The sequence below is a fragment of the Octopus sinensis genome, linkage group LG12 (assembly GCF_006345805.1).
Source record: "Octopus sinensis linkage group LG12, ASM634580v1, whole genome shotgun sequence".
NCBI lineage: Eukaryota > Metazoa > Mollusca > Cephalopoda > Octopoda > Octopodidae > Octopus > Octopus sinensis.
This window is the reverse complement of record NC_043008.1, coordinates 79,116,875-79,130,565: the sequence shown is the minus strand read 5'-3', so window position 1 is coordinate 79,130,565 and position 13,691 is coordinate 79,116,875. Positions and strand designations below refer to the sequence as shown.

At 41.3% G+C, this 13,691-nt stretch overlaps 1 protein-coding gene across 2 annotated transcripts in view; it reads left to right on the top strand.

The window, feature by feature from the left end:
- The window catches only part of LOC115218135 (vesicle transport protein SEC20), a 97,374-nt gene that overhangs the window by 30,246 nt on the left and 53,437 nt on the right, over positions 1–13,691 (top strand). For both annotated transcript variants that reach the window (XM_036508069.1, XM_029787931.2), the window contains exon 3: positions 1,409–1,495. In XM_036508069.1, coding sequence (XP_036363962.1) covers positions 1,409–1,495 — 87 coding nt within the window. The remainder of the gene's footprint in view (positions 1–1,408; positions 1,496–13,691) is intronic.

Sequence of the window (13,691 nt, the reverse complement as noted above, 5' to 3'; positions counted from 1 at the left end):
ACGCAACTCAAAGAGGTTATTGACTTCTTCCTATTTCACTGACTTTCTGACATGCAAGGGACACTGAGGTAGTATTTCAAAATCAGTAAGGCTGGTCTTCTTCAAAGCACATGTTGAAAACATTCTTACTATGAAGCCATAATCTGGCCTATGAAAAAGGAGTTTCAAGATTGTGTTGTTGGTACATACACCAAATTTTTCATGAGGACTCAAAATATCTCATAGGATGAGCACAAGACCAAAGAGGAGATATTGGGATATATTCCACCCATCTCTACTAGTATTGTTTAATGCATGGTGGGCTTTTCTGAAAGTTGGACAAGAACCATTTGAAGAAACTACAAATTTCACATATCTGGGAAGCATAATGACAAACAATAGCAATGCAGAGACAGATGTAAGCTGAAGAATTTGCAAGGCAGCAGCAGTATTTAGAAGACTTTCGTGTATCAATAACATAAGAATAGAGCTGAAGATTCGTCTTTACAAAACAACAAAACTGCCAATAGTGATCTAAGCAGCTAAGACCTGGAAGATGACAACAAAAATCACCCACTGACTTGACGTATTTCATCAGCGGTGCCTCAGAAAGATCCTTAGAATCACTTATTAAGACAGAGGGACAAACAAAGCCATCCTCCAACCAGCAAGAGTATGGCCCCTGCATGCAATTGTAACTGAATGATGAATGAGAAAGGCTGGATACATACTAAGACTACCAGAGGAGGGGCTTGCCAAAACAGCCATGGGCTAGATGCCGCTAGAAGGTAAGAAGAAAAGAGGCTGGCCAATGAAGATCTGGCATAGTACCTTCAAAGAAGACTCATGTAGACTGAACATCACCTGGGAAGAAGCATACCGGTTGGCCAGAGACAGAGATAATTGGTGATCATTGACTGCCTGGTGTGCTACTTAAAGGTACCTAAGAAGAAGAAGAAGGCTTTTCTGGCCATTGCTATCACATTGAACTTTAGACCATATCAGATGTTATATTTTGGAGATCTCTGTATCCTAATAGAGGACAAAGGCCATTTAATTACATTGATGTTATCAACAGAGACAACAGCATGAAATTGAGAACAGATTCTTGGTACTGTATGGCAAATTACATCATGGTTGTAGGTATTTGAAGAAATGTGATTTTAAAAAATTGATTTAACAGTCACTCAAAATAGGCTAAAGAATACAGAAGGCAAACAATTAGATTAGGTGTTTGAAAGTTGGGCATCATAAATAATATGATTCAGGATAATGGAACATTAAGTTCTCTTTTGGGGAAATTAGTTCCACTGTTTGTACAAGCAAGGACAGAAAAACTAAAATTGACGATGATAATGGAAGTAGTGTTCTGATATTATTGATATAGTAAAATGTTTAAAACCTCTCTTTTAATTACTGTTTTAAACAGAACTCCAAAAATCCTACCTTACTTTCTCTGGAGGAACTGAATTTACTTGCAAATGATAAGCTTACCAAGCTGAGAAGTAAAATCAAAGTAAGTATTCTTATGATAGTACATTTATTAAATGTTTTTCATTTGTTTAGTGAGGATGTACCATTTTTAATGACATAATTCTGAACGTTACAAAATATATGGGACAGGCATGGTTCTGTGGTTAGGAAGTTTACTTTGCAATCACATGGCTTGGGTTTGTAATTTAGAATGAAATACTTTGTTAAAGGCAATGTATTGCATAGTGTAATAGTTGAAAGAAACAAAAACTTTGCAAAAACCATGTGCAATTGACAGTCCTAGTTGGTTGCTCTTGCAAGAGTCCATACACAATCAACAAATCTATAAGAATACTTGGCAATGAACGACAAACCCTCTCACCATATTCTTTCACAAAAAATGCAGCAGTCACTTTCTTAGCATTTCATTCCAAAACTGTGTTCCCTTTGTAAGCAATCATAAGTCTATTTTACATTATGTATTGTTTAATAATTGCTTATTTTGACTTGTTGGGGCTATGCAGGTAACTGAATTGACTATTGGTACTTAAATTAGAATGTGATGACAGTCTAAATTCCATAAAATTCATAGTTCAGCTGTCAACTAGTTGACCTTTTATTTGTTTTACATTCATTTTTCTATAGTATTAGGATTGGGTTCCTTTTTGTAAACTGGGACATTTGAACATTTTTGGAGTGTTGCTTTTACATTTAGACATGTTTTCTTCTGCTGAACTCTCATCTTTAAAGTAGTTGTGGAATCTGTTGTCACATAGACAGATTGCAGCCAAGCTCTTTCACATGTATATACTTCTTCTTTAACATTCAAATCTGGCATTGGTCATATCACTCTTGCCAGTCTGGAAGAGACTGCAAAGGTCATAAAAATTGCTCATGTTCCTCTCTCTGAAGTATAGAAAAATAGACAACTGGTTATTCTCAAGCTGTCTATCATATTGTACATATTGTATACCATGTTAACACCTTTCTATATTAATATGTATTTAATGGTTCTGGTATATTAGAGATTGAACAACAATCATATTTTATAGATGCACAATTACAAACATTTTATACAGAAGTTAAATAGAACCTGTATTTTAAGACTGATTAAATTATAATTTTTTTAATTGAAATTTGTTATTTGGTTCTAACAGTGTAGAACATTGGCAAACCTCTTATGATATATATATATATATATATATATATATATATATATGTAGTAGTAGTAGGCATCCATTGGTCTCGAGAGACCATGGATCTGTGCCCGAAGAAATTGTGTTAGCTGCTGATGGTGGTGCAGCATCTGCTGTGGCTGTAGAAGCCCGTATGGGAGTGACAGTCATGCATACACTGACTGTATGTGAAGGAGCTCTCTGCTGGCACTACTGGTTTTTCCTTCTGTTGAGTTCTGTTTGCTGGTGAGTTCCTGTTTTTCTTCCCCTCACTTCATCCCCTTTCACGGAATTTGTCTCCAGGAGATCATTTGCAATCTCTTCCCCTCTCACGATGTGCAGATCAAGCGAAATCATATCTCTCTTGCAGATATCCTTGAAACAAAATTGAAGTCGTCCCCATGCTCTTGTACCAGTATCTAATACTCCATATAGGAGGTCTTTTGGGATCCTCCCATCTGACATGCAATGTACTTTACTGAGCCAGCACAGATGATGCAGGGTGAGTATACTGGGTATCTTGGCACAGTTGAGGTCTTCAGTGTTGATGATGTGGTTGGTTTGTTTGATATCCAAGATGCGTCTCAAATTATGAAGGTGAAAGACGTTGAAACGCCACTCCTATCTGGAGTAGAGGTCCATGTCTCACTGCCGTAAAGCAGCGCACTAAGGATATGTGCCTTATAGAAGCAATCTTGGTGTTTGCAGCCAGTTTTCTGTCTTCCAAAATTCTCTTTGTGAGCCTGGCAAACGTGGAGGATGCTTATCCAATTTGCCTGTAGATCTCAGAGCCCAGGGAGAAGTCATCAGCAATGGTAGAGCCAAAGTAAATGAACTCATTGACTACCTCCAACTTGCAGTTGTTGATGGTGATGGTGGCGGGGGAGGGGGTACTTGACCCCTTGGCCCAGTACCTTGGTCTTCTTCAGACTGATAGGCTAAATTCCTGACAAGCCTTTGAGAGTTTGTCCACGAGGTGCTGCATTTGCTCCTCAGAGTACACTGTCAGTGCTGCATTATCCACAAACAGTATTTCTCTGATGAGTACCTGGTACACCCTGGATTTTGCTTTCAGCCTTGACAGACTAAACAGTTTACCGTCTGATCTGTTGTTTACCGTCTGATCTGACCAGTTATTGTCTCAAATGCATGTTTCAGCATAACTGCAAAAAAGATGCCAAACAGGATGGGAGCAAGCACATACTCCTGCTTCATGCCTATATGTATGTTGAATGCCTCCGAAGAAGAGCTATCAAATTGAACAACACTTTTTGTCATCATCATCATTGTTTAACGTAAAGGTACACATAAGTGGGCTGGTTACACCCCTGGCATAGGCCACAGGTTATGGTCTCACTTGGCTTGCTGGGTCTTCTCAAGCACAGCATATTTCCAAAGATCTCGGTGAGGCCTAAAGTTCGAAGGTCATGCTTCACCACCTCATCCCAGGTCTTCCTGGGTCTACCTCTTCCACAGGTTTCCTCAACCGCTAGGGTGTAGCACTTTTTCGCTTAGCTATCCTCATTTATTCTCACCACATGACCATACCAGCACAGTCGTCTCTCTTGCACACCACATCTGAGAGAGTCCCATCTCTGCTAAACATTTCCTTCTGGTGGGTCTGTAAGGAGGGCAACTTCTAGTATCTTGGGGAATGCATCTGTCTAAGTTGGCTGCAGAGTTGCAGTAGTATTCATACACTGCTTGCCTGGGAGCTTGGCACAGTGCATCACTTGATTAGGGAGTGGTCTGTGTCACAATTAGCACTCTGAAAAGACCAAGTCAAGAGCACATTCCTCAGGTGGTTGCATCTTGTGATGATCAGATCTAGCTGGTGCCAGTGCCTGAGTGAGGGTGATGTCAGGAGACCCTGTGTTGAGCTTTGGCCTGGAAGTAGGTGTTGGTGACACATAGTCCATGGAGCATACAGAGCTCAAGCAGCTGTTGCCCATTTTCATTCATGTTGCCAGGAGTTGTGATCAGCTCCCACTCCAGCATTGAAGTCACCATGTTCTCTATTTGAAATCACTTGTATATTCTTAGAGAGCTGATCGTAGAACTTATCCTTGGCTTCTTGTGTGGAATAGAGGGTTGGGACATCAGCACTGATAAGGTTGGCAGGCCCATCAGATGTGTGTAATTGGAGTGAGAGTATCTGCTCTGAACCATCACTGCTGAGTTCTACCAACTTCAACACAGAGTTCCTCATGGCAGAGTTGACACCATACTCTCTTACTTCATCTATGCCTTTCCCTTTCCAGGAAAAGGTATACTCTCTTACATGAAGGATCCCCAAATTGGGTACCTTGCTTCTTGGAGTGCTGCAATGTTCACTCGGAGTCATAGCATTTCATTGTTGATGACTGCTGTCTTGCATGTATCTCTGATCTTTTGAAGATCCTCTGACAGGCCAGTTGTCATGGACTTTATGTTCCAATATCTGAGTTTGAATGCTGGTTTTTTGTGTTGTTTGTTTGCTTTTCTGTTCATTGTTCTTGGTGCAGTGTTTACAGCCCATGATTCAGGATATTAGTTTCCCTAAGCCCCATGTGCCCAATGAAGCAGGTGGGCTGTGACAGGACAGCACCTAACTGGCTGGGGCTACCCAGCTTGGTGGTTTTCAGTTCACTGCTTAAAATCCCTTATATGTCTCTCTCTCTTGCTTTCTCTGTCTCTCCTTTTCTCCCTCTCTCTATTGTAGCCACTGATGGACTTTTAAACTTCCAACAAGAAGCTTGCTCTTTTCCTCTGCTAGATTCATTCTGGTTCTTGCTGGCTCAGCGTGATCTTCTGTTGAAGAAAACATGCTATTTTTTAAAATTCACTCCCTAGATACCTATATGTAACTCCTCCTACCTGCCCATAAACCACCACCAGACCAACCAAATAACTTGTGTGAGTAGCCGCTTGGTGCAAGGTTTTTTCCTTAGGCAACAGCCCCGCAGGCTGATGGTTTATCCGAAGGCTTTTGCTGCTTCTGTGAGACAAGTGGCAAGTCCTTGCAGGTCTGGTTCATTCAATGCTGCAAGCGCACAATCGTCTGCAAACAGGAAGTCTCTCACAAGGGCGTCCAGTGCTTTGGTTTTTGCCTTCGGATGTCTGAGGTCAAAGAATCGGCCGTCACAACTGTAGCGCATAGCGACACCAGCATCAGACTTTGACAGGGTGTGGAAGAGCATGGTGGCAAGCATGAAGCTGAAGAGTGTGGGAACCATCACGCAGCCTTGCTTCATGTCGCTCTCAAGTGCTACTGGTACCATGTAGCCCAGTACAACCTGTTTCTTGGTTGGGTCGTCAGCAACTAAACTGGCAACCTCATCAGGCTTGCTTGGTGAGGTGGGTGCTTGTTGAACACCCTGTGGGACAAAAAATAAGATCTGTCAAAGGATGGAGGAACTACAACGTAGTCAATGGCCATTCAATGATGTGTGTTTGTAGAGTGTGTTGTGTATGTTGAATTTTGGACTCTGTGTGTGTGTATTGTATATAGTGTGTTCTTTTTTTTAATTTTTTGTTTTAAAATTGTATATATTGTATGGGCAGTGGGCAGGTCTTTCTGGTCCTGTATGGGTAGTGAGATGTCCCCACCCTCCAAGAGTCTCCCGCTGCCTTGCAGGTAGGCTTTTTTGGTTAATCAAAGGCTAGGGAATAAACTGTATCCAAATCTGGAGTGGAGCCCCTAAGGTAGTTAGGTCATGATGTCTGTCATCTCTCCAGCAGTGCCTGCAGTCCAGTCGTGGCTAGGGCGTGTCGTTCTACATCCCTCCTGGTTAGATCAGCTGGACCGAGAGGGGTGTCCTGGGCTTGGGCAACCCAAGGCCTCCAAGGTTCTCTTGCCCAGGATTCAGTGACTCCAACCCTCTACTTCTTCGTCCAAGTCCTGAGGCGATGGGTGATTGGTGACAGTGGCAGGTGCAGGATGGCGCTGGGATCTGCTAGCCATGGACCTGCACTCGGTTGGTCAGGGCAGGATTGTCATTCTGCAGCTTACCGGGGCAAGGGCATAGTCTGGCAGCCACTCTGACGATGGAGCAGCCCTCTTTAGGGATAGCACTGCTCACCCCCTTAGAGAAAAGGGTCTAGAAAAGGTGACCAAAAGAAAGCTTGCCTCATCTCATCCTGTCAGCATACTGCAGCTGACTGGTCATCTACCACGCGGTCGAAACATGAAAGAAATATGAATGAAGAACCCAAAATCCACCTGCTGGAAAAGCACTTTCTGTGTTGGAGCCTGGAACATCAGGAAAATCATGGACAACCAAAACTTTGACAGACCAGAACGTTGAACAGCACTTGTAGGTTATGAACTGCATTGATGTTGCTGCCCTCAGTGAGACACGCCTTGGCGACATGGAGGAGATCACAAAGGCTGGAGCTGGATACACTTTCTTTTGGTCGAGGAAGGCACCAGATGAACGCAGGGAAGTAGAAGTTGGCTTTGCCATTTGCACTGCCCTCATCAAGAATCTGGAGTCCCTCCTAAGAGGGATCAGCGACTGCCTGATGGTGATGAGAATTCCTCTCCAAGGCAAGATTCACCTGACACTCATCAGTGCTTACGCCCCCCCCCCCTTACACTCTGAAGCAGAGAGAGATGTTCTATCAGAACCTCACCAAAGTGTTACGGTCAGTTCCTAAAGACAAGTTGCTGATATTTGGTGACTTCAGTGCCCATGTAGGCAGAGATGCCCAGTCTTGGCCAGATGTTATCAGGCCACATGGCATTAGACATGAGAATACTAACGGTCAACTGCTACTCACCTTCTGTGCTGAACAGAGACTCACCATCACCAATACCCTGTACCAACTGCCTGACATCTACAAGGCTACCTGGATGCACCCAAGATCCAAGCACTGGCACCTGATTGACTATGTGATCACCAGGCACCGTGACATCCAAGATGTTTGCATCACTAGGGCAATGAGGGGTGCTGACTGCTGGACAGATCACCTGCTGTTGAGGTGCAGACTGTCCTTTTCCATCGTCAGCAGACACAGACGCCAGATGTTAAAAAGAAACAAGACGTCCAAAAACTCAATGTACCAAAAACAAAAGAGACCCTCATTGCCAACCTTGCGAATCAGCTTGAACATCTGCCAGTAGAGGGAAACCTTGAGAAGGCCTGGGCCAACTTCTGGGATGCAGTGTATGGCTCTGCCAGCCTTACCCTTGGCCACACAAAACAAAAACACCAAAACTGGTTTGACAACAAGGAGATCACCACCCTCCTCCAGGAGAAGAAAGAAACACAGCCGCCTCGAGAACATCAGAGGAAAGGAGCTGTGACAGGTGAAAGACAAGTGGTGGGAAAACAAGGCTGCAGCACTACAGCAGTATGCAAATGCACACAACTCCAAGAAGTTCTTTGCTGGGCTGAAAGACGTGTATGGCACCTGTGCACTCTGCTGATGGAACCCTGTTTACTGAGAAGAGTGACATCATACAGCACTGGCGTGAACACTTCAGTCAGCTGCTAAACAGACCTTCCCAGATTGACTAGCAGGCCATTCAAGACATGCCACAGCGCCCAGTCCTGGTGTTGCTTGATGACCCCCCCCCCAGCACTGGCAGAAATCCAGAAGGCCATCAAGCAACTACATATGGGGAAAGCGCCTGGTCCTGATGGAATACCCCCAGAGATATATAAAGAGGGAGGTGAAGCTGTTGCCATCTAGTTGATTGAGCTGATACAGCAGTTCTGTGATGGAAGGTCAGTGTTGCAGGACTTTAAAGATGCCAACATCTTGCATCTGTACAAGAACAAGGGGGACAGAGCTTCATGTGACAAAAACAGAGGCATCTCATTGCTGAGCATCGCAGGAAAGATCATGGCCCATGTTTTTCTGAACTGCATTAAGCACCACCTGTTGGACAACGTGGTCTCAGAGAGCCAGTGTGGATTTAGGAACAACAGGAGGTTATAGACATGGTCTTTGCAGTACGGCAGATACAAGAGAAGTGCCGAGAACAAAGCCAGAAACAAAGTTACAGTGAAGTGGGCGGTTTGGAACCATGTGTGTTTGCGGAGGGGGTATTGATGGTAGGAGGGAACAGCCGACTGGTCTCTTCATAGCCATTTTGTTCAAAAAAGTTTGTAAAATTTTAGCAATTGTAAAGTTCAAAAATGCAATTTTACCCCCAATGGGGTAAAATTTTGCTGAGCCGATGACTAAAAACTTCACTGCAAACTTAAAATTGAATTCTTTTTTCTAAAATTAAACTGTATGAATCTAAATAGTTGGAATCCTAAATAGTATTAATCCCAAATAGTAGGAATACTAAATAGTATAAATCCTATGTCTCTAAAGAAACTATTCGGTTCACCTTGATTATCTCACTTCCATTTCTTAATACATAATTAGTCTAAGATATCCTTACAAAACATATATTTAACCAAATAGGAATGAATATACCATACTGGTTTTAGTTTAACAATCATAAATGATTAAAAAACTTCATTATAAACTTGGAATTAAATTCTTCTTTTTATAATGTTCTCCAATACTAAGTAGTATTATTCCTATGTCCCTAGGGTAACTATTTCGTTCATCCTGATTATCTCACTCTCATTTCTTAATATATTATTAACCTCAGATATTTTTAGCTAACTAATTAGCTTTTATCCGCAGGTAGTAATTTTTATTCCCAATAGATCCTATTTTTTAATTCATTAATATCAACTCACTATCCATGAAATTTGAATAATTTACTCTTCTAAATCACCTCCCCTCATATTATAGAATATCACATTCTACTAAATCTATGAATATCTTCTTTCTTTGATTTTCCCTCTTCCATCTTTCTTACTATATATTTTGACCCATAATAGGTTCACTTGATTAATAAAGCTTTTCCCCCAGTTAATAAATACTATGCCTACTCATAATAAGTGATAGTCTTTTTCTCCAAATTGAATAAATTTTAGATTTATATTTTTTCCTTTATTCTAACGTGTCAAAGTACTTGGAACTTATTGACCAACTGTTGTGATGATGTGCATAGGGTTTGTAAGGTCTCTGCATTATCTGTGAATGTTATTGTGACCACTTGACATTGACCTAGTTCTCCTAATGCAGAATCTGTTCATCAAATAGTAGTAATTGGCATTTAGTAGTGACAATGCTGTCTTCTACATAAATTCCTTATATGGAGCTCTGAAATCCCCTTTACCCCATTTCTATAATTAGAAAATCTTTATTGTTTCTTTTCATTTGTTCTTCCCTCTCAGAACCTTACAGTAGTCTGGAACAACCGAAAGAGGCAATGTGTTTGTTTCAAAAATTAAAAAATCTGTAATAGTGAATGAAATTAGAATTCACACCCAGCTCAGTTTTGTAGAAAGAGTATCACGATGTGAACTCATGAGTTGGGAGTTTGACTGAGAGAGTTTATATGGTGACACATGCCAGTCCTTTCGACACCACCTAAACAATGGAATAGTGTATAAAATGTAATTAACAACTCATTCACTTTATGAATGTCTTATGTTAGCGAAGAAACAATAACTTGACAAAACCGTTTAATGGAGACGTAGAAGGAATCGGAAAATGAGGAATAAAGAGAATGAGTTGGATCAAATGTTTGCAAACATCTGAACCCAATGTTCTTTATGAACCATGTTCTTTTTAATGTCTTTATTTTCAAGAATGAAGAGATAATGAAGAGGTGAAAAATAAAAAATCAAGCAAAATTTCATGACTTAAAATCAGTTTTCTTTTGTCAGAGCCTCCTGATAAACCACGTTCCTTGTGCGCTCATGATTGCCAAGAATGAAGAGTTTATGTGGATTTCCAACTCGAGAACAGGCTACGTACAATTGACCATGACTGAAAACCGGTTGTGACAGGTTAATGCCTACAATGTCCAGTGATTGTCCCTGTGACTTGTTGATTGTCATCGTGAAGCATAGTTTTATCGGAAATTGAAAGCGTTTAAACTGAATAGGAACATCAGAGGGTGAAATACTCATTTTATGTATCATTTTGATTGTTCCTACAAATGGTCCACTCAAAATTTCAGCAGTTATAACATGGCTTTGAATCCTCCTAATAACCATTCGGGTTCCATTGCATATTTCAGGCGTTTCCATATTTCTGAGCACCATGATTGGAGCACCAACTTTCAAACACAAATGATGAGGTGGAAGTCCCGGAGGTGTTAGCTTGTTGAGTAGCTCGGGTGGATATTTGACTGCATCATTCTCATCTTTATTTGTATCGATGGACATGAAAGAAACTATCTCACCAGGATTCATATCAAGTACTTGTTTATTTGTAGCATGAGCTGTTGTATTATGAGGCGATAGAATAGCTCTTGCTCTTAGCCAATTGAGATCCTGGAAGTTGGTTTCGACGTCAGGTAAAACGGCTCTTATAAGTTCTTCTACATTTGGAACGAAATTCCCAAAAGGCAACCGAATATGCTCATCATCAACGAAAGGCAAAACTCCATCACCAAGATCTAATAGGTGTTTTGCGAAAGCCTCAGACTCCACATCACCATGTAGGTGGACTCTCATGTTTGTTTGAAGATGGCGACTGATAACACTGTGCCACACATAAGAATGCTTTATACATGCATTAACCTCATCGGCTCTAGTGCCTGCTCGGACAACAGGATGAGTTTTGTATTGTGACGCAAATCTTAGAGAGTTCTGTCAAGAGCCTCAAACATGGCCTTATTACTCATTGTAGCCTTATCCCAAATAAAAAGACTGCATTCACGAAGAAGTCTTGCTCTTGAGGAACTACGATCTATATTACATATAGGATTATCTTTCTTTCCAATGTCCATGGGCAATTTGAATGCACTATGTGCCGTACGGCCGCCTTGAAGCAGTGTCGCTGCAATACCACTTGAGGCACATTCAATGGCAATTCGATGTTCAGCGCGCAGCTTTGCGAGAATCAAATTGATAACGAAAGTTTTACCAGTACCACCTGGAGCATTCAAAAAGAAAAGCTTTCCTTGGTTCAATCTAACGCTGTCAATAATTTCATTATAAATCTCTCTTTGTTCAGGCAAAAGTCTTGGTTCATCTCGCGTAATTGTTTCCGTCAATTCGGCAATGTTGCAGTTTTTTTCTGACATGTATTCAACATCCAAAGGCGCTTCATGATGGACAGGTGTTGGCAGATGGAATTCACTTAAACCGCATATAACATAGCGTCTTATGTGTCTGTCCATGTCGATTAATGCCTCATTATAAATATCGTTGTTGCCATCACGTAGCGCTGAATTAGCCTGTATGTCCTTTGATAGGCTCTGTCTGAACAATTCCCAAAGGTTAAGAGGGTTGCTGGGATTACAGTGGATTAATATGCTACGAAACAATCGACGCATTTGCCACGGCAGTTTACAATTTGAGGCCTCTGCTAATGTCCTGTGTAAGTGGTCGTCATTGAGAAGAAGTCCGCGCCTCAAACATGCTTCCCTGTAAGTGGCGCAGATGATACCATCAACCATGCGAAGATCAGCAAAAGACTTCGGTCCAGTAACTACATGAAGTAGCATTCTCAAAAAGATTTCCTGTTTGGTAGGATGAATATTATACACACGCCCAATGATGTTCTTCCTAGAAACACCAGGCCAATTGTCAAGTTCTGTTCCATGTGACCTGCGCTTCCAATTATTGTTGTTGTATGTGTAATATTCCGGTACTTCAGGGTAAATGAGAGTAGCAGCAAACTCATCGACTGAACACAATTTAAAAACTGCTGTAAGCGTAGTCCCTTTTGGATTTTCAATGACTTGACGTGCATTTTTCTCTGTGAAATAAACCAGCTTTCTCTTCTGTAAATGAACATTCAGCTGGAAAACTGATGGTGAGCTTAGATGAATCTCGTATCCAAAAATGTGCCACGCTGCATAATTGGAGGATACATACCTACCCAAAACGAATTGTTTAATTTCGTCATGTCTAAGGTCTTCATCACTGAACACAAACACGGCCATATCATCGCCCTTATTAATGTACTTGCAGAGGTATTGTATGCATCTCACCGAACTGCAGTACTCAACATTAATGTGTGCATTAAATGCTTTGGAAAGCAAAGGGTTGAATGGAACGATCCAGGCATTATCAACATCGAATGTTTTTAGCCGTTGCCACCCAAACCTGGGTCACATATATGAAAGAGAGGACGGGAAAATGAAATATTTTGCAATGTAAACATGATTTGTTTTAAGAGAAAGATTGTCATGATTGTGTGTTGGCGATGATAATTATCATTAGGAAAAACATAAGTTGTGGCGATGATAATTCTAGACCCCTTTTCACATTTTGATGAAGAGAACCCGATTTCATTCGGGTCTACTGGGGCCACATATAGGTGTGTGTTTGTGTGTGTGTGTGCACGCTGTAGAAATTAAATTAGAGATCAAACCACTAATAGGGAAATGAAACAGTAAAAAAACAAAAACATAAAAATATAATATTAGATATATGTATATATGTGTGTGTGTGTGTGTGTGTGTGTGTATGTTGACAGGTAGACAATAGAATGCGATGGCGATGTAATATTTGTTACTGTCTATGAACGCAGATAGATACATGAGTAAAATGTATAGGAAGGTAAGAGATAGAGTGAGTGAAAATGTTCTTGGAAGAGAGGAAATAGCGAGAGAGTGATTTGAGGAAGACTTGACATTAAATAACGGTAGTGGCATTGTCAGATGAAGAGGAGTGAGAGGGTACTGGAGGAAATAGGGTGAGTGAGGAAGATGGCCCCTAGCAACCACACCTTTTAAGATAGGGATTTCTAAGATAGCCCACGAGCATCGTCACCTCATTCTACATGTCCCTGTAAATTTTGGAGCGAATCGGACGGGATGTAGTGGCATTGAAAGCGATCCAAGCGGTAAAAACGCATTTCAGTTTTATATATAGAGATATATATACATATACATATATCTATGTATGTGTGGAGGGGCAATTGCCCAGTGGCTATGGCAGCGGACTCGTGGTCACAGGATCGCGGTTTCGATTCCCAGACCGGGCGTTGTGCGTGTTTATTGAGCAAAAACACCCAAACGTCCACTCGGCTCCGGCAGGGGTTGGTAGC